General features: G+C 39.0%; 1 protein-coding gene across 1 annotated transcript in view; it reads left to right on the top strand.

Annotated features, from left to right (window-relative positions):
- The window catches only part of PROX1 (prospero homeobox 1), a 100,554-nt gene extending 85,768 nt beyond the window's left edge, over nt 1-14,786 (top strand). The window contains exon 5 of the mRNA XM_077282283.1: nt 3,209-14,786. Coding sequence (XP_077138398.1) covers nt 3,209-3,394 — 186 coding nt within the window. The 3' untranslated portion in view covers nt 3,395-14,786. The remainder of the gene's footprint in view (nt 1-3,208) is intronic.
- Nucleotides 14,787-20,050: the final 5,264 nt, after the last annotated feature.

Raw genomic sequence — 20,050 nt, 5'->3', positions numbered from 1 at the left:
ATGATCATCCTCTGGTCATCAGGTCTAGGACCCAGCCAGCCGCTGTGGGTCACCTTGCCAGTAGCTGCCTCCATGGTAGAGACTGGTCCACAGTCCCTGCCTCCTCTTTCCCTAGCACTGGGTTGGTGTAAGCTTGAGGCCAGCCGCACAATGCTCATGTTATCCGATCCTAGCAGAGTGCGGGGAGCTGAGTGCCTACAAGCCAACGTTTTATTTTTCGAGTGCTCAATAAGAGCCGCCGCTTCTTGAGAAGATAGGAGAGGCTGTCTTCCGTTTAACCTTTGTAATTCCCCGTCTATTCTCCCTGACATTCATCCTGCTGCCAAGAGCGCTTGGCAAGGCTGGGGCAGCGCACACGTTCCAGTGACCGCTAACCTTGGTGTGTCCTGACACTTATGATGTGTATCTGCAGGACACAGAAGGCAGGCAGGCTGCTATGTCAGGCTTTTATTATGGACTGCAGATGCTGGGGACAGTCAGTTTAATAAAACAAATCAGCCTTGAAGGTAAAGCAACTGAGAAGGAGGAGGAGAGAGGAGAATCTTGTGCCGCATGATTGGAATAATGCAAAATCTCCCATGAAAAATAAACCATCTATCGACTGAGGGGCATTGGGTTATTTCTTTAAATTTTTCTTAAAAAAAATAAAATAAAAGTTTTTTCAAAAATGTATAGTAGGGAGCTTCCATACATCTAACCAGCAGCTTCCTCATCATTGTGGGGTCACCTAGACAAATAGATGATCTCATTGTTTCGCACCAAGTTGGAAAGTGGAAAAGTTCTACAGCTGAAGTGTCATCAAATACTAATTTTGTGATATTTATGTAATACTTATCAACTCCTGGGTGTTTAACAATGCATAAAAATGGATTCCAAAGTAGATGACCATCCATTGTGATGCGTTTCTTTTTTACTTCAATTTTTTTTTTTAAAAAGTGTCTGTTCTCTTGCTGTTTTTTGGGGGGTGGACAGAAAAAGAAGCTGTGCAGACCATGTTTTTTAGTCTTTACAAAAATCCAACAGCAGATGGAATAGATGTTAAACTTCATATTTTAGGGAAAAAAATATTTAAATTATTGGGTCCTGTAACGGAACAATTTATGTTTGTTTTTGTGCTTTTACAATGGAACAGAAAAATGGGAATATAAACGCAAAGGTCTTAGAATGAAAAGCTCATAAAGAGATGGCCTATCTCTAAGACGTTCCATCACTTTTTGTTCTAGAGGGCCGACCTTTGGGACACCTATGGATCTTGATGAAGGGGTCACACACTGAATTTGTTTAGAAATTTGCCTGCACCGTACCAATCCCACCCAGCAGAACCCATCAGAAATGACTGTGGTGATGGTATCAGCACTGTGGCGTCTTTGTTTCCCGAGCTCAGACACGCACCAATCATAGAGTTGTGACTTTTATGACTTGAGAATAGTCACCTTGCAGTCCCATGTAACTCCATAGATCACTTGAATTCTAGCACAGCCAATCAGAGAGTTGCCCCAGGGTGTCCACTGTTTGGATGTCCACCTCTTGCCGCCTGTTCACCAACTTTACCATGGTGGCGACTAAGGTATAACATGGACACACTACTATTATTTTGACACTGTTTATACTTTGTGAGCTATATTATATCATTATTCCTTAAATCAAACACATTTTGCATAGAGGACTCCACCGATTTGCTTCTGGCCCTAATACTGATGATGACCTGCTCCTGCCGCATCTGTGTCTTCCCCATCAATTGAAGTGTGCACATTTATGCAAAATTACTGTGCAGAGTTTAAATGGCCGCATAATCCTTATTTCTTCACTCTGGAGCTTTCTACTTTATTGTCATTTGTTTTCAGAGGCCTAATCCCTTAGATCTGCAGTGCCAATTAGCTGTAAGCCTTGACGTTAAATATTTAGATACAATAACCATCTCCAAGAATCCTCCTGATAGCAAGTACTATACATTTCCTAAACTATGATCCGTGCATAAAAGCCTTGGCAGAGTTTGGCCGTCAGACACCCCAGTTCAGGACTGAACCATACTTTACGTCAATGTATAGTGGTTATGAAAAGTTTACATTGGAGACGGTCTATCCAGTCTAAACCTCATTTCCTTAAAACAAAAAGTGATGTGTCAATGGAACCAGGTGGCTCCTTAGTTTTGGGGAATAAATCTCTATCCAGCAAATAGTCTGAGTTAAAGGGGTTTTATGGGGCTTTAATATTCTCAATATCAGATCGAGGGATGAAGAAGAGGACATTATTACCATTCCTGGCCACTACACGAAATCTACAGAAAATGTTTAGATGATAGGCAAACTGAGGACTTTTTCAGTGTGTAATACCCTTGAGGGTTGTTCTTTCTTGAAGATTTTTTTAGGTTTGGGTGGCCAGCAGGATCCTATCCCCACACACCTAGCTCACCACCCCTTTAGGGAGAGTAAAACCTCATCTTCAACTCTTTGGCTACTGGTACTGGGTTTTGTAGCCCAGGTTGAAGCCAGAAGCAATACAGACTCACTCTTCATCTTGGCGAAGGGGGGTGCTTTTCAGGTTTTCTGGCTCAGGGGATTTGGGAAGGTTTGTAAATGCCCGTCTCTTTTTGGAGAAGGTTTGCGATAGGCTGTTTTCTTTTTGAGTGGCACACTGCACGTTTGAGCTTGTGCTTGGATGTAAAAATGCATGATCTTGAGATTTCAATCAAAAATTGATGACCCCGTTTTAACAGGTAGCTTACAGCCATGGATTTACCAGTGACTTGTGGGAGGCCGTAAACATACATGGGTGGTTTATTAGTCCCACTGTAGCCCTCTCTATAAATCATCTATGAATATATGTAAAATTGACGTATAGTTTAGCCCAATGTCATCTGTCTGTATTGTATTATTCTGGCAGGATGCCCTTTATACATGTCAGGCAATCTCATGCAGCCATCTTGGCATTAAACATGGTGTGAGAAATCTTATAAAGATCTCTGGTCTTCCCGAGCTTATCTTCCTTCCCTAATCTTTTTCCAAAGATGAACATTTGTCTTTAAAGTCCTTCTATTATTAGCCGCCTTTACAATGCAGATGACAATAGACGTCTGCCATAATTAGAACGTGCAGGTGTCCGGTAAGCCCTCATCTCGCAACGAAGAACTGTCTCACTCCCCTTTGAAGAATCAGGGGGCTAGAAACCGAAAACTTTTATTAATACCATTGTCTCCTTGTATCACCAGGTTCCGGAGAGATTCCTGGAAGTGGCGCAGATCACATTACGAGAGTTTTTCAATGCCATTATAGCCGGCAAAGACGTTGATCCTTCCTGGAAGAAGGCCATATACAAGGTTATCTGCAAGTTGGACAGCGAAGTCCCTGAAATCTTTCGTTCCCCAAACTGCCTACAAGAACTACTTCACGAGTGATGATTCCACTGCTGGTTCTGAATGTACAAAACTGACTTTTTTCTTTTTTAATCACCTTGCCCCTGTCCCCTACCCAATTCCTTTGCTCCCCGAAAAGTTTGTGCGCGTGAGTGTGATTGCAACTGTGCCCCGGTGTGTACTCAACGTACACATGCATAGAAAATCTGTCATGTACTTTATTTATATCTCCCCCTTATTAATGATAACATTTGAGTAGCTACAATCTCTCATCCTTAACTAAATGTTTTATTGAGCTCCCTGTAATTATTACCGAGCACAATAAGGACGACGAGTCTAACGTGTATATAGTATATTGGGGCATTTAAGAAATGTCTGTGTACTCTATTAACTTTTTTGTCATTCTGGATTTTATAATATTTTTTTTATTACAGCTAGTTTGTGGACTGTATTTATGTTTGAGGTTATGTTAAACTGTATCGGTCATCGGAGCATTAGTGGATGTAGCCATCTTGTCTGCTAAGACCTTGCTCATAATAACCAGTAAAGGTGTCAACTTCCCGGCAGCTGTTGTGGAGAGGGTTCCTTCTTTGGTTGATTTTTTTTCCTATGGGTGTAGTGAATCTACACATGGTTCACCTATTCTAGAGGCCCATATTATATCCTAAGACTCTACTCAAGGAGCCGACCCACCAGTAGCCCTCCTTGTGGAGAGGATTCCTGCTTGGGTTGACCCCATCCTCATGGGTGGAGTGAATCTCCACAGGACTCCTCGATGTCACATGCTCAGATCTTACACATAGACTCTATGCATAGTATATGGTAAGGTATCAAGCCACTGGCATCCTTTGTGGAGAGGGTTCCTGATCGAGTTGACCCCTTCCCCATGGGTTGGGAGAGTCTACCCCATTTCAAAGTCTAATACCTTATGCTAAGGCTTCAACCGGTAAGATGCCAACCAAGCAGTACCTTTCCATGGCTACATCCCCTGTGTTCAGACGACGGCTTTACACTTTAACTCGTTATATAACATTGCCGAGTAATTTTCCCACTGACGACAAAACGGGGAAAAATTCAGTTCTCTCCTTTTGATCCTGTGTGGTATTATTACTCAGGCGATTATAGGAGTAGATTTCAAAGAAATAAGATATGGCACATATAAAGAATGATTAGTGTTCTACTGATTCTTAAGCAAATATGTCGGCAGGCAAGCTTCTATCCTGTATACTGGAAGGTTAGTGCCTCCATATTGTATATTTAAAGGGGGCTACTACCTGTTTAGGCCAGCTGGGAATTAACCTTATGGCACAAATTTTAGCACATGAGGTGCATGGTGCAGGACGCTTAGCGTTCTTAAGTTGATTTTAGTGTGTCCTCCGTGATATTACGCTACACGTGTATTTATCATAATGGATGTACTTACCAACTGATGTGGTTAGGGATTGCTGCTCAGGTTGACCCCATCCCCATGGTTGGAGTGAATCTAAACTAGGCTCTCCCATCCCACAGGCCCATGAGACATGCCGCATTTGATTTTTCTCTCATTTTTTTTTTTTTTTAACTATGGGCCCCTGTCTCCTCCATGTACATCCCTGGAATGCACTAATTGCGCCTCTCACAGATAGGAACATTTAGAGCCTGTTCAGCTGTGACTTTTTGCATCAACCTGTCTCATATAATGGTTGTGCAAATGGCCAATCAAGCCCGGAAATGACTACTGCACAAAAATGAAGCAAAGGCCCTTCCAGGGCCAAGGAGTCAGATCACTGTGAACGACATCACTGGAAACGAAAAAGTTAATGCTGCTCTCCCCTGTAAGATTAGGGGGTTAAAAAATGTCGTGAAATAGTCGGGAGTAATTTTACCTTTTTTTTTTATGGACATTCAGCAAAAAGCTGCACATGACTTAATATGTTTACTCCAAGTCTTCTCTAGTAATTCGCTACTGAATCCATCACATACTGGAAGGGACGGATGACTTACCTCATGTTAAATACCCGCTGGACCGCCTGCCTTTGGTGTTTTTTTGATTGACGGGTTCATTTTTAGCTGTTTTTGTTGGACATATAGGTAGCTCAGCTGTTTAGATATTGACACGACTGGTTGTAAAGATCTTAAAGGGGATGCATAGATTTTTAGAGGCCTCTTTCATGAGGACCTATCACTTGTCATTAATAGTTTGTTGTTTTATCTGGTGTACACGCCGCTATTCTCCTGAATCTGGCAATGTTTGTCTTTTTTTTTTTTTTAAACTTTTTTTATTAGATTTTTCAAAATAATACAGATCATACAAATCATATCATAATACAATAATATGACATTATTAAATAACAATATGTTTTCAACAACCCTCCCTCCCCCCCTACAAAAAGACTCCCAAATTCTGCTTGCGTCTGACCAAGAAATGTCTCAAGAAATTGGTGAATTGCCACCTATCCTCTGTAATAAATACCATTGGGTATTTTCAAAATGTGCTCTTAGTTTCTCCCTAGTTTCCAAAGGGAGCGAGGGAATAAAAGTTGCCCATGTAGAAAAGAATTTACCCGCCTGCTTCTCTCTATTAGTCAGTGCGTCCAACCACTCCATTCTGAATATAAACTGGATTTTAGTACGGATAAAAGGAAGTGAAGGGACTAGAGGGCTCAACCACTGGTGTAAGATGCTCTTTCTAGTCGCCGAGGCCCAAATCATAAGTGTTGCCTTGACGTGTTTGGGCAATTTGAGAGATGTCTCGTCTAAAATATTAAAAATGGCCCATTGTGGAGTAAGTGTGAAATTAACTCCACAAATACTCTGTAATTCTTTATGAATCTCTCTCCATAATCCCAGAATTTGCGGGCAGCTCCATAGGTGATGATAAATGTCAGTGTTAGGAGTCTTGCATTTAGAACATATATAGACAGTGGATGGGGACATCTTAGATTGCAAGTAGGGAGTAATGTAGGCTCTGTGTAGTATTAAAAGTGCCATATCCGTGTAGCTGCTGTATGGCAGGGTCTTTCTCTGAGACATAGTAGCCTCAAAGAGGTCACCCACCTCCAAGCCTGGCATTTCCCTCAGCCACCTCGCCACTCCCGTAGTTTTCCCCTCCCCCACCCACCTTCTACGTAATAATGAATAGATGTTGCTTATAGAAGCCGGGTTGGAGTTTGCATTTCGAATAAATCCATCCAGATTGGTTCTCCCCATCTCCCTCCCCCCCCCCGACTGACATTTCTGCACCAAACTGCGCGCCTGGAGAAATAAGAATGGTCTGTTATTAAATAGTGGGAATTGTTGTGACGCCATTTCAAAGGATAATATTGAGAAGTTAGGATCCATGAGGTCCACTACCTGCCTACATCCCTGGGAAGCCAAAAGCTTGTAAAAAGATGGTGCGGAACCCCTCAGAAACCCCGGATTTCCCAAGAAGGACTGGAAAGGGGACAAATCATGCTTTAAATTACAAATTTTCCTGCATTGTTTCCAAGTTTGCAACGTCTGCCATAGTGATGGTCTCCATTCCTGAGATATAGCCTTCTCTTTCCTTTACATAAATCTAGTCTTCATAGCCAACTGGGCATGGTAATAAATTATTCTCTGTCTGAATATTTTGGAGACCACACCCATTTAGCTAACAAAGCTATAGAGGGAAGAGGAGGCCATATCTCAGGAACGGAGAGGAGCAGGAACAAAAGAAAAACAACTTCAGATTCGGGAGAACAGCGGCATTTACACCACGTAAAAATATTTCATATTTATGGCAAGTAATAGTTTGTAGATAGAAGCCACCAACAACTCCTCTATGAGCCATATTCATGTAGCTAAGAATTAGCAGAGGCATCGATTGAGTTCAATGGGTCCTTTTCACGCATTTCTGCTCCTGATGTGGGATTTTCTTACAGAAAGACCTTTCTATGATCAGATGAGATGGAGGGACCCCGATCTTAGATATTACACTGCCGTACACAACCTTTTTATATCTCCGTTCACCAGCAGCAGAAGGATTAGTATGTAACATTAAGTTAAAAGAAAAACTTTCCCTATAGATGAAAAATCAGATAGGTATTTTAGTTTTAGAAGTTGTAGATAAATTCATGATTAAATTCTGTGGATGGTAACAAAAATAAATATTGTCCCGGGGAAAGTTTTTGGACAGCAAGTGAAGTGAAAGGAAACGTGACTTGTGAGTCTCTATCGGTTTAGTCAGTATGTGTCAAGCTGCTTATCTGCTCAGCAGGTGTCCTTGCACCAGACTGTTCTCCCCTGGCCCTGTTTTCGGCACTTATTCGGTCACGTCCTTAAACACTTTGGACTTAGGTATAATAATTAACCTATTCAGAAAGGCCTGCACTCGAGAACTCCACTGCAGATAAATGGATGTGTTTGCGAAAATAACCTTTTTAGTGGCACTTGATATATTTTTTTTATATATATATTTTATGTCTCTAATAAATATATTGGTTTTGAATTAATTGTAATGAAAAGTTATTGATAAATATAAAAAGCAAAAATATCGACAGAGGAAATGTTCGGGTCACATTTATTTGTCGTAACTTGGGTTTTTGGGAACAAAAAACTTTCCAGTCTCCTGGGCCTCAATGCAAAATTTAAAAGGGCCCTCTCTCATACAGAGGGGCTTTTTGGACTCTTTCAGTCTCCAAGTTGCACTTTTCCACCCCCCTTAGTTATTCATAGTTGAAGTACTAACGTTCACGGTTTTATTTATGCCCTCCATCCAGAATTTTCTAAATCCCACCACTATTGGACCCTCAAATTTGACGAGATTGTTTCAGAAAAATCGGCATCATTGGTATATACCGTTATGTAATTGGGTCAAGTATTGTAGTGTACAGCGTTTGCCTATTCTCAATTAATTCTCCTGTGGTTGGCAGTCTTAATAGTAACTTTTATGGGCATTCTAGGGCACCTGGTCCCAAACTTTAATGGGGTCCTATCTGCTCAACCCTAGTCTTCACTATAGGACAGCAGTGCCGGCATCACTGCATGCCAACTCCAGCTTCATATACAAACCGGCGATTGGACTGGTAGTAGGAAACAGTGTACTGCCACCAGTTAAACTGCACCACAACCCACTTGCTAGGCCACACTTTCGAGGATCATGGGGTGCGCCTCAAAGTTTGGGGAGCAGCAGGTTTCAAGTGGCTGGAGTTTAACACCTCTATCGTGGCCGAAACACCAAGACGTAGTTCCTCTTAATCGAAATCATCGAAGATCAGTTCAGCAAATCACCAGAAGTCAAGGTCTTCTGGCCAGAAAAAAGTTTAAGACTTAATGACTATCAACTTCTCAGGCAAAACGTGGCATCAAAACTGCACTTGAGAGGTTTCATTAAATAGATTTTCTATATGTAATGTCCCATTTTTTCCTCTGGACTTTTATTTGTAAATCAGTAGTTTGTAGGGTAATTTTCTAATCAGCCATTTAAATGTTTCAAAATAAACTTTTAGAGTAGCGGTAATTTTGTAATATTTTGGAACTTGAGCACTTTATCGTTAAGGTGTAGGCAGTTTTTAGATCTCTAAAGATGTGGCTATCCCGCTAATAAGAGACCACAACTTCCGGTATGGGAGTTTTAATCTACCGAAAGCGGGAGATCCACAGGTTGTAGGTAACTGGAAATGTAAACACAGCATTAATATATTCGTGCCAGAGTAAGATCACTAAACTCCAGGGAAAGTGACAGATTAATGTCCAATGCCAAACCATATTTTCCGGCTGAATGAAGAGACCGTCATCGTTCTCATAAACCATCGCTCCACCCACAGGAAAAAAAAAACTGCTTGTGCGTTGCTGACTGATATTTAACATAATCTTTTCCATTTTTCCAATTTGACTTTGAAGCGTGAAAATATATCCGTTTCATTACATTGCTAACCTGATATCTGCAATTTTCCTTCATTCTGCTGAGAGATTGAAATGCATCAAAGTAATTACTGTCAGCACAAAAAGAAAGAAAGAAATCAGCTGACATCAGATTCGTGAGGACAATCGTATGATGCCCTGTCATTATTGTGTACGAGTGTTAATGGAGTAAGCACAAATTACTATGGCACAGACAGCGGTGGAGGAAGCGTAGTTCATGTGTTGACTCGGCTTTTTGGGGGGATTTTTAGTCATGTTTTATTTGCTTTTTTCTGGGTCTATTGATTATAGTTGTAACTATGACCGGTGGTGTGTTATCAAAAATTACTGGATCTTATATAAACATAACTGAGAAGCACAGCTTATTTTATTGAACTTGTAGCACACGGGGTGCACGGTGCTAAACTGAGACTGTTCAAGAGTAAGAACTGCCCCTCTTGCCCTTAACAGTCAATGGCAGCGCAGCTTTCATTTCTTAGTCTACCCTTATAGCTGTACTGCAATCTGTAGATGAGAGTGGTAGGAATGTTTAGGTCAGAGGAGTCTCATGAGCCCCAATCTAGGATGATACACACCAGTGTTCACCAACTCCGGTCCTCAAGAGCCACCAACAGGTCATGTTTTCAGGATTTCCTTAGTAGTGCACAGGTGATTGAATTCTTGCCTGTCCAGGTGATGCAATTATCACCTGGGCAATGCTAAGGAAATCCTGTAAACAGGACCTGTTGGTGGCTCTTGAGGACCGGAGTTGGGGAGCACTGATATACACTATAGCAATTTATAATATTGATCTTAGCGCAGAGTGACATTGTAGGCTCCCTCAGGCTCCATAACATTTATGACAACAGCATAGAATTGCAATTTAGTATTTTACGTAGTTTATTGTAAATCAAAACCATTTTCAAAAACCTCATTCAGTAGTTAATGCCAATAATAGAACCCTTCTAATTAATGAATAGGTATAACCAAGATTAAAGAAAACACAGATCTAAAAAAATATATATATATAAAAAAAATTTTGTTTTACTGTAGATTATATTTATTCGATTTCTTGTACTGGGAACAGAAATCTTAGCTGAGCTTCTTTTAATAGCAGTTAGCGATATACTTTACAGCAGCCATTTGATCCACAGTAACTCATTGATGGGAGAGTGTTGCGGGCATGCCCTGTGATCTGTGCAGAGGTCACTGTGCAGGGAGAGGAGGAGGTGAACTGTGACCTCTCTTATTGTGAATGCTGAATTTCGATATCTACTATGTGGTGGTGATGTCAGTCGCTGTACAGGAGGAGGAGGTGAGCTGTGATATCTCCTATTGTGATTGATGGATCATGTGTTATGTACTGTATACAGAGGTGTTAGTAGTCATTGTACAGGAGGAGTAGGTGAGCTGTGACATCACCTATTGTGAATGGTGGATCCTGTGTTATCTACTGTATATAGAGGTGTTATCAGTAATTGTACAGGAGGAGGTGAGCTGTGACATCACCTATTGTGAATGGAGGATCCTGTGTTATATACTGTATATAGAGGTGTTATCAGTCATTGTACAGGAGGAGGAGGTGAGCTGTGACATCACCTATTGTGAATGGTGGATCCTGTGTTATCTACTGTATTTTAAGGTGTTATCAGTCATTGTACAGGAGGAGGAGGTGAGCTGTGACTTCACCTATTGTGAATGATGGATCCTATGATATCTACTGTATATAGAGGTGTCATCCGTCATTCTAGAGGAGGGGAGAAGGTGAGCTGTGACATCACCCATTGTAAATGGTGGCTCCTGTGTTATTTGTATAGGTGATATCAGTCATTTTAATCCTACCTATGATGATAATGAGATGACAGTAGAGAAGTGATCAGTTTATTAGATTTTCAAGGTGGACATTTACTCGAGAGCTAAAGCAAACACTTTCCTTCGTGTCACGTCACTCTCAATGGTTGGCATCCTTGGTTTCCCCTCAGTAACCAGCAGATATCAGCAAAAGTCGCTCTTGGTGCCGCTTACTCCGTGGTGTTAGTAAATGTCTCTCTAGTTTGTCCTCGGCGTAAATACTTCTCTTCTGAAGATCCCCCCCTCCATGCCCAATCTGCAGCCTAAGAATAGATTAATATTTGAAGGCTGATGTGTCATAAATCTCTGTTCCGATAAGTTGGGCCTTTCAGTAACTAAGGTGATTTACAAGTGAATTACGTCTGGTTTGCCTGTGTGCGTACGTATCAGGCGGTGAATGGATGTGAGATATTAAGACTCCGGGCACAAGGGTTAAGAGTGGAGATAAAACACGATTCTCAAGGTCATTGTGGATGATTTAAATCCTTGCATTGTACATGGTAATATTTCTACCTTCTCCTTTTAGTAATTATATAGTGATGTGCCTAGAAAACTTAAAAACACCAGCAAATATAGACTTTATTGTGCACCCAGGTCCCCACTTACTTCAACTTCAATCTTGTGCCTTGCACACATTCGCGATAGTTTCCGAACTCTGGATCTCCAGATTTTTCGAAACTACAGCACCCAACGTACCATGATGGAAGTTGTAGTTTAGCAACAGCTAACGAGCCACAACTTAGATACCACCGGCTCACAGTTTCATTTACCTTTACCGTTGGCTCAACATGAGTTGCAGAAGATGACCAGTTGTGGCAAAAAAAAACCTCGGGAAATGCTCGTACTATATGTGACCGCCCAGTTGTTGGGTTGTTTTGCTAGCATGTCCCGATAATCTCTTGAATTTTTATCATAGAAAATTGGGGAATGATTAATACAATTTTTTGGGGGGACGTACCCATGTGATCCCCATAATCATGTTATTGAAGTTTTCTGAAAGGACCCACCCGTGTGGTCCTCCTAATCACTAGAGGCTTGGAGCTTCATCAGCTGCAATAAGCACTATACATTTTGTCTGTTTATTACCTATGCATATTTTTTTGTGTTGTACAGAGGGGAGTGGGAGGGTTAGTAGAATTTTTTGGAAGAAAACTGTTTTAGGGAACAAAAAAAATTACAATACGGTGATTTTGTTGCCCGTTTAGATATTTGAATTTTTTTTTAAAGGATAATGGCTTAAAAAGCAATAGATAAAGCAATGATGGATGAGATTCATCATTTTTCTTCAGCATTTAAAATGGGGTTTATATTTTTAGGAAGTTTTTTTTGTCTTCGGCTATTATGCCCCATTATGGGGAATAGTTAGGAATTTAATAAGTTCCATATAACTGCAAAAAAAAAAAGCAACCCACCCATTGTACCAAAACAAGGCATATTCAAGGTTTGCGATAGGGTGTGAAAGTTCCTTCTCTATCCCCAATACATTGCAGGAGCCTCAGGGCTTTTTTATGGGCCTCTAAGTCATGAGGTCAAAGGTCATGAGGTCAAAGCAAAAATTACAGCTATTCTGAAATAGACATATATTTATGGAATTATTCTAAAAATCTCTTTTTAATCTATGGGTCCATCAATAATAATTTGTAGCAGCTAGCATGAAAGTGTGCAATCCCCCTACAGTGCCACCACAGGAGAAATGAAGTATTACAGCGTGCCAATTGAAAACAATAGGCTGTTAAAGTAAGTGAGTCCTCCAAAGTAAACTCCTAGCTACAACATAGTCCCATTCCTTGTCCTATTGATGATGATGATTATTATATAATCCCCGATATTTCCTAGTTTCATAAATGATACTTCTTTCACTTTTAGACTTTTTTTTTTATCCCCAAGAGTCATGCCTCTGAATATTATTAGTTTGGTGAAATATGTTGCTGGCATAACTTGCGACTGAATACTGTATATTTTAGGGAAAAAATGCTTTTTTTTCCTTAAGTAGGGTGTTTTAAGGGAGGGGGGGGATAGTTTTTATAAGACCTTGTATATATTTGATGAAGAAGTTGAACAAGCAAAAGAAGAGAATAAAACAGTCAATTTCTATAGAAAAAAAACAAAGAAAAAAACAACAGCGACGTTGAATAAAAAAAAAAGTTTTACATTTTGAAAGCAACGTTATCTTTCAGTATGCACACAGTAAGGCGTAGATAACGAAATACAAAAGTGTTTTATACATATATATATAATACGGAACGACTTGTGCTGACGCAGACGCCTACACATGGTTGATCTATGGGCCATTGTGACAATGATGAAGCTCAATAAATACATAGAAGTAGTCATTTCTTTCTAAAGAAAAAAAAAAAAAAAGATTTTCACCAGCAACTCTGTAAAAAAAAAAAAAAAAGACAAGTTTTACTAAACAACTGGGATGTCATTATATATGAAAAATCCAGTAAAATAAATCTATTTGCTAAATGTATAATATATTACATGACAGTATATAAAAATTCATTGTTGTATCTATTGTTCTTATTTTATTTCTGCTGTTCGCTGTGTATTTAACATCTCATGATGAAGTAGGAATTTTTTTTTTCTCCTTACAAAAATAAAAAATGCATTATGTGAATAAAATGGTTTTATTGCACTTAGCACAATCTCTTTTTATATGAAAAACTAGTTATATTAATTCTGCCTATATAGGAGTGTAAAATAAAATTAAAAAAAATAGATTTTTTTTTTCTATTTTGTTTCTGTAAACAATTGCTATACTAATGTGTTGGATTTTTTTTTTTTTTTCGCCTTTAAGAATTTAAGTCCCTTATATCTCAGCCAAACGAGAGAAAAAAAAAAAAAGTATAATTGTTTATAAGAACTGTGTATTTTACACTGACTCTCTTGATATCAATCGCTTGCTCTTGCCGTTTTGATAAAGAAAAAAAAAATCTAAAAAAAAATGACTGGCATTACTCAGATGAGTGAAAGGTTATTACATGATGAAAAAAATAAATAAATTCTGAGTCTTTCTGTGTGTGTGTAAATAATGATAAAATTGTGATGAAACACTGCCTTTATATTATTTAGCAATATGTTGTATATAGCATTATTATGCTCGTTTTTGTAATAAAGATCATATAATTTTAAGATAGTTACAAATAAAATGAATGATTTTTTTTTTTTTTTTGTTCTTTTCTAGTTAGAGGCAATTTTTTTGTGGATTTTTTTTTTTTGTCAGTTGTTCTGAAAACTTTGCATAATTTATTGGTTTAATTTATCCTAATTTATTTTCATGAAGGTGTACATTTTTTTGTATTGCCAAGGATGTACTGTAATGATTTTTGATGACACTATTACAAAATAAAATACCCATTCCATTTCAAGGAAAAAATACATTAAAAATAAAAAATAAAAATGTTAAAAAAAAAATGAAAAAAAAAAAAAAAAAACTTGTTGTGGTAGACAATTGATTTCCAAGTTTCCATGCTTGGCAGCTCCGGAATTAATGAAATAAGATGCAGATGAGGATGTAATATGATGGTGGTGATGACGTGGGTGGGAGGGGGTAGGGTATTTTATTGAGTGTGTTTTCAGCTTTTTGTATACTCTCCAGACTTTAACCTTTTCGCTTTGTACCACTTAAAAAATTCAGTAGTTCAATTGCCTTGTGTGCCTTCCATCTTCTCTGAACTGAATGTATGTGCAGTATATATGCAAGCTTGTGCAAAATAAAATATAAATTGCAAGCTCATTGTAGTTCTTCAGGTTTATTTCTATTGTTTTTTGCACTTTTTGTGTTTTCCGGTAGACTGCGACATACTGGGGTTTAAGAGGTTGTCCGGACATAACGAATTTGGATCTGCAAAAAAATAACTAATTGATACTCACCTGCCAGTGCAGACTGCTTCGTGCTCTGCGCTGAAACAGGAAGAGGAAGTGTCTCTGTTCCACATGTAGCATGACCACTACGGCCTGTGATTGGCTGCAGCGGTCAGGTAAGTTAAGCAGCACGTCCTTGGTTGTTTTTCCTGCTACTGGTGCAACGATGATGTCTCCCTTTCCTGTATCAGTATGGGAAAAAGAACCCAAACCCCACAACCTCATAAACTCTTTTAGGTATGACTTTCCTCCTTGTTAGCTCCTCATGTATGAGTTTTACAGTCTTTGTAGAAACCATGATTTCCAAATCAGCCATGGGTCTCCTGATCCGAACTGAAGAGTTTCAAAAATGCTTATAAGGTTGTTGAGTCCAGGTCAGGAGACCATTGGAGAAATCATAGTCTGTACACGGACCATGAAACGTGGACCTGTGAAGCCTTAGATCCACATTTTAAAATGGCGGTAAAAGACAATGCCATGTTCTCCACTGCTAACGTTGAGAACTGACAATCAGTTAGTCAAACATCCACTTATAGTGCGATGCTGGGAGAGCTGACATCGCTAGTCCCAAAATAAGGCCAGTGACTTCTGAAACTGCACTGCTCTGTTCTTGGGCTCAGGATGTATAGACTTTAAACACTGAACCTATACTTAAGTATTAGAACTAATTACAGTATGAATTGAAAATGAAAAAAAAAATTGTGAAGGCAAATACCCAAAGCTATTCATTTTATGTAGACAATTGCATAGCTGGGCCCAATTCATCAAGGCTGGTGTTGTTCACACCTGTCATGATGAGGGGTGGTGGTAAAGTCAGATGCTCTTGACTCATCATAAATTTGACAAGTCACCATGCCACCATCCTGTCCCATTTTGTCAGAGCTGGGAGAAAGTGGAGTGAGAACACCAAAATTTAGGCACACCCGGAATTGCTTCTAAAGTTGGTGACTGAAGTTTTTAGGCCAGAATTCTGGCATGAAAGCTTTGATGCATCAGGCCCATAGAGTAGATCTTAAAGATTCTTCTCTCCAAAAATCCACTGAAACCACTAGTAACCAGATGTTCTCTGTGTTAGCCATATCCTCTACAATCTGCCACCAGTCCTTGTTTTAGGGTTCAAAGAATCCAAAAAAGTCGTCAGGGGCAGCACGGTGGCTCAGTGGATAGTACTGCAGCCTTGTGAAGCGCTTGGGTCCTGGGTTCAGATCCCACCAAGGACAACATCTGCAAGGAGTTTGTATGTTCTCCCTGTGTTTGCATGGGTTTCCTCTGGGTTCTCCGGTTTCCTCCCATATTTCAAAAAAATACTAATAGGGATTCTAGACTGTGAGCCCCATTGGGGAAAGCGCTGTGGAATATGTTAGCGCTATATAAAAATAAAGATTATTATTTTAATATAACCACAGAGAATATCTGCAGTTTTTACCCAGTTGGTTGAAAGGAAATTTTGCATAATTATTAGCAAGGAACATAACTTTGGAAAGGAAAGTCTCAGAGGTAAAAGAAAAACTGTTCCAGAATCAGCAGACAAATGGCAAATGGAGGAGTTGCTCTGCTTAAATAAAAAAAATCCATTGAAAAGTCCTCTTTGCCTTACCAACTGATCAGATCATATATGAATTGGGTCTGTGCTAAAAAGCTATTTTTACTAATCTAAGAAGACTTTTAGCCTAAATATGGTTATGTATTTTAGTTACACAAAAAAAGTAATCTGCCACCATAAAAAGAAGTAACATCTAAATATAACTCGCTAAAACAAGTGTTAGATTAAAAAGTGTATAGAATGCATGCTACTTATGGAAATTACTTCCATGTTCCACCTGGCACCTTCACATTATGGGATTTCGCTATTTATCGCAAGATTTCATGGCTCTATCTAAAGACAGTATGGATACATAGCGATAGATTAGATATGGATAGAAAAGCGAAAGCTAACAGAGAGGTGCCTATCCTCCCAGGTAATTGCCCAGCCTGCCACATAAAATAAATGGAGGCAGCACACCAACAAAATAAGGCCGGCGTCACACTAGGCGTATGAAAATGCGGTCATTTTTTTACGGCCGTAATACGCAGTAATTGTCCCAAAACACTGTTCCGTATTTAATGCGAGGATGCGATTTTTACGCACAAATTTATCCATGTGTCATCCGTATGGCATCCGTATGGCTTCCGTACGGCGATTTTTTCTCGCAGGATTGCAAAATGGACAAATCAGGGATCCATCGGCTCAAATATTCTTAAAAACATATATACAGTCTATGTATATATATATATATATATATATATATATATATATATAATGTCAGTGGGACACATATATATATATATATATATATATATATTTATATTTAATTCGGCGCTAGATAGCAGAAAAGCCAGTAATTCAATTGCTGGCTTTTGCTTTCTCCTTCACAAACCCGACAGGATATGAGACATGGTTTACATACAGTAAACCATCTCATATCCCTTCTTTTATTACATATTCCTCTTTACTAATGTAACAAGTGTCTGTGTTTTAAATTTGGGGGCTCTAGATATTAAATTAAAGGGTTAAATCCCAGAAAAAAATTGGCGTGGGCTCCCGCGCAATTTTGTCCGCCAGAGTGGTAAAGCCAGTGACTGAGGGCAGATATTAATAGCCTAGAGAGGGTCCATGGTTATTGGCCCCCCCCGGCTACAAACATCTGCCCCCAGCCACCCCAGAAAAGGCACATCTGGAAGATGCGCCTATTCTGGCACTTGGCCACTCTCTTCCCACTCCCTGTAGCGGTGGGATATGGGGTAATGAAGGGTTAATGTCACCTTGCTATTGTAAACCAGGTTAATAATGGAGAGGCGTCAATTATGTCACCTATCCATTATTAATCCAATAGTACGAAATGGTTAAGAAAACACACACACATTATTAAAAAGTATTTTAATGAAATAAAGACACATGTTGTTGTAATATTTTATTAGACTCTTAATCCACCTGAAGACCCTTGTCACCTGAAAGGGGAGTGGGAAGAGAGAGGCTAAGTGCCAGAATAGGCGCATCTTCCAGATGTGCCTTTTCTGGGGTGGCTGGGGGCAGATGTTTTTAGCCAGGGGGGTCCTATAACCATGGTCCCTCTCTAGGCTATTAATATCTGCCCTCAGTCACTGGCTTTACCACTCTGGCGGAGAAAATTGCGCAGGAGACACTTGTTACATTAGTAAAGAGGAATATGTAATAAAAGAAGGGATATGAGATGATTTACTGTATGTAACCATGTCTTATATCCTGTCGGGTTTGTGAAGGAGATAGAAAAAGCCGGCAATTGAATTACCGGCTTTTCTGCTATCTAGCGCTGAATTAAATAAAAATATATATATATGTGTCTCACTGACATATATATATATATATATATATATATATATATATATATATATACCTATACTATGTGTAGACATTTATTCTACCTATTCTATTCTGTCAGTGTTATTTTACTGTACACCGCACTGAATTATCGGCTTCTCTGTAGAACACCGGTGCGTATTTTTCGCAAGTCACACACATGGTCCGTGTGTAATCCGTAATTTTCTCGCCCCCCATAGACTTTCATTAGTGGATTTTTTGCGCAATATGCTGACAAACGCAGCATGCTGCGATTTTCTACTCCCGTAACATACCGTATATTACTGATGCGTAATATACGGCATATAGGAGCTGCCCCATAGAGAATCATTGGGCCATGTGCAATGTGTATTTTCTGGACGTATTTTCTGCGCTAATACGTCCGTAAAACTCACTAGTGTGACGCCGGCCTCAAGCACTATGTAAGTGGACTGTATTAACCCATGTGGCCTTGGACTGATAAAATGCACTCAATTTGAACTTTATTTTGTTGTTGTGCTGCCTCCATTTATTTATTGTATAAATGTACCGTATATTAAAAATAGAGATTTGAAAACACGGAGAGATGAAAAAATAGAAAAGTACACCTTGCAGTGGCTAGTGGGCTCTCACAAATTGTCCCATTTGTGCACTAATTGCCTTCATTTTATAAGTATTTTCTATATAGTAGTAATGAACATCTAAATTTCATATACTCAATTAGCACTTACGATGGCTGCTGTATTCCCTTGTTTGTAGATAGATAAATAGATAGATAGATGAAAGATAGATAATAGATAGATAATAGATAGATAGATAGATAATAGATAGATAGATAATAGATCGATGATAGATAATAGATAGATAGATAGATAGATAGATAGATAGATAGATAGATAGATAGATAGATAGATATTTGAAAACATGGATTATTTAATTACATTTTTAAGGAAAAAAATCGAAAATGTACCTACCTACCTTTTTACATTTGTAGCTTTTACCCCAGGTAAGGCATGTCTGATAAATATTACGTTTAGGGTCCCATTGAAAAAAAAGGTATGCCTTGTTGTAGCTGGTGGCCTTTCATGAATTGGCCAATTTGAGCGTAAAGTACCTTTCATTTTAAAAATATATTCTATTTAGCAGTATTCTAAGCTCTTAAAGAAAGCCGCTGTATTCTTTTATTTGTACATAGATTGGTAGATGGACAGACAAAAAACGGGGGCAGCATTTGGATTGAAAACTATAAAAAACTATAATAGCCCATATTGCCGATGGTCCAGAACCTTTTTCAAGCCTCTTCTTAGATAGATAGATAGATAGATAGATAGATAGATAGATAGATAGATAGATAGATAATAGATATTAGATAGACAATAGATACATGATAGATAGATAGAGATTGTTAGAATTTCACCCAAATCAGCTGACCATCTAATGTAATGTGCATTGGGGTCTCCAGATTGTCCCCTATGCTGGATGTCAGCAATAAGCTGCTGCCAGAAGTTATCGGCAGAAGGTCTTTCCTTTGGTTTCCTCATGTTTTTCACCAGCTTTGGTGCTTTAATCATCCCTCAACTTGGGACACCTTTTTATAATGAACATTTATCACCTTTTTAATAGAAAATGTATTCCTACAGAAGGTTATAGGACAGTATTTGCAAATATATGCAGTAGGCAGAGGACCCATTACTGTATAGGCCATAAATACCTATTTGACCCTTTAAGTAATTCAGCTCCGTTTGTGCATTTTCACATTCTCTCAGTTAATATTTCTATCC

This window comes from Ranitomeya variabilis, chromosome 2 (genome assembly GCF_051348905.1).
Source record: "Ranitomeya variabilis isolate aRanVar5 chromosome 2, aRanVar5.hap1, whole genome shotgun sequence".
Taxonomy (NCBI): domain Eukaryota; kingdom Metazoa; phylum Chordata; class Amphibia; order Anura; family Dendrobatidae; genus Ranitomeya; species Ranitomeya variabilis.
The sequence above is the reverse complement of the archived record's forward strand: the minus strand, read 5'-3'. Positions and strand labels throughout refer to the sequence as shown.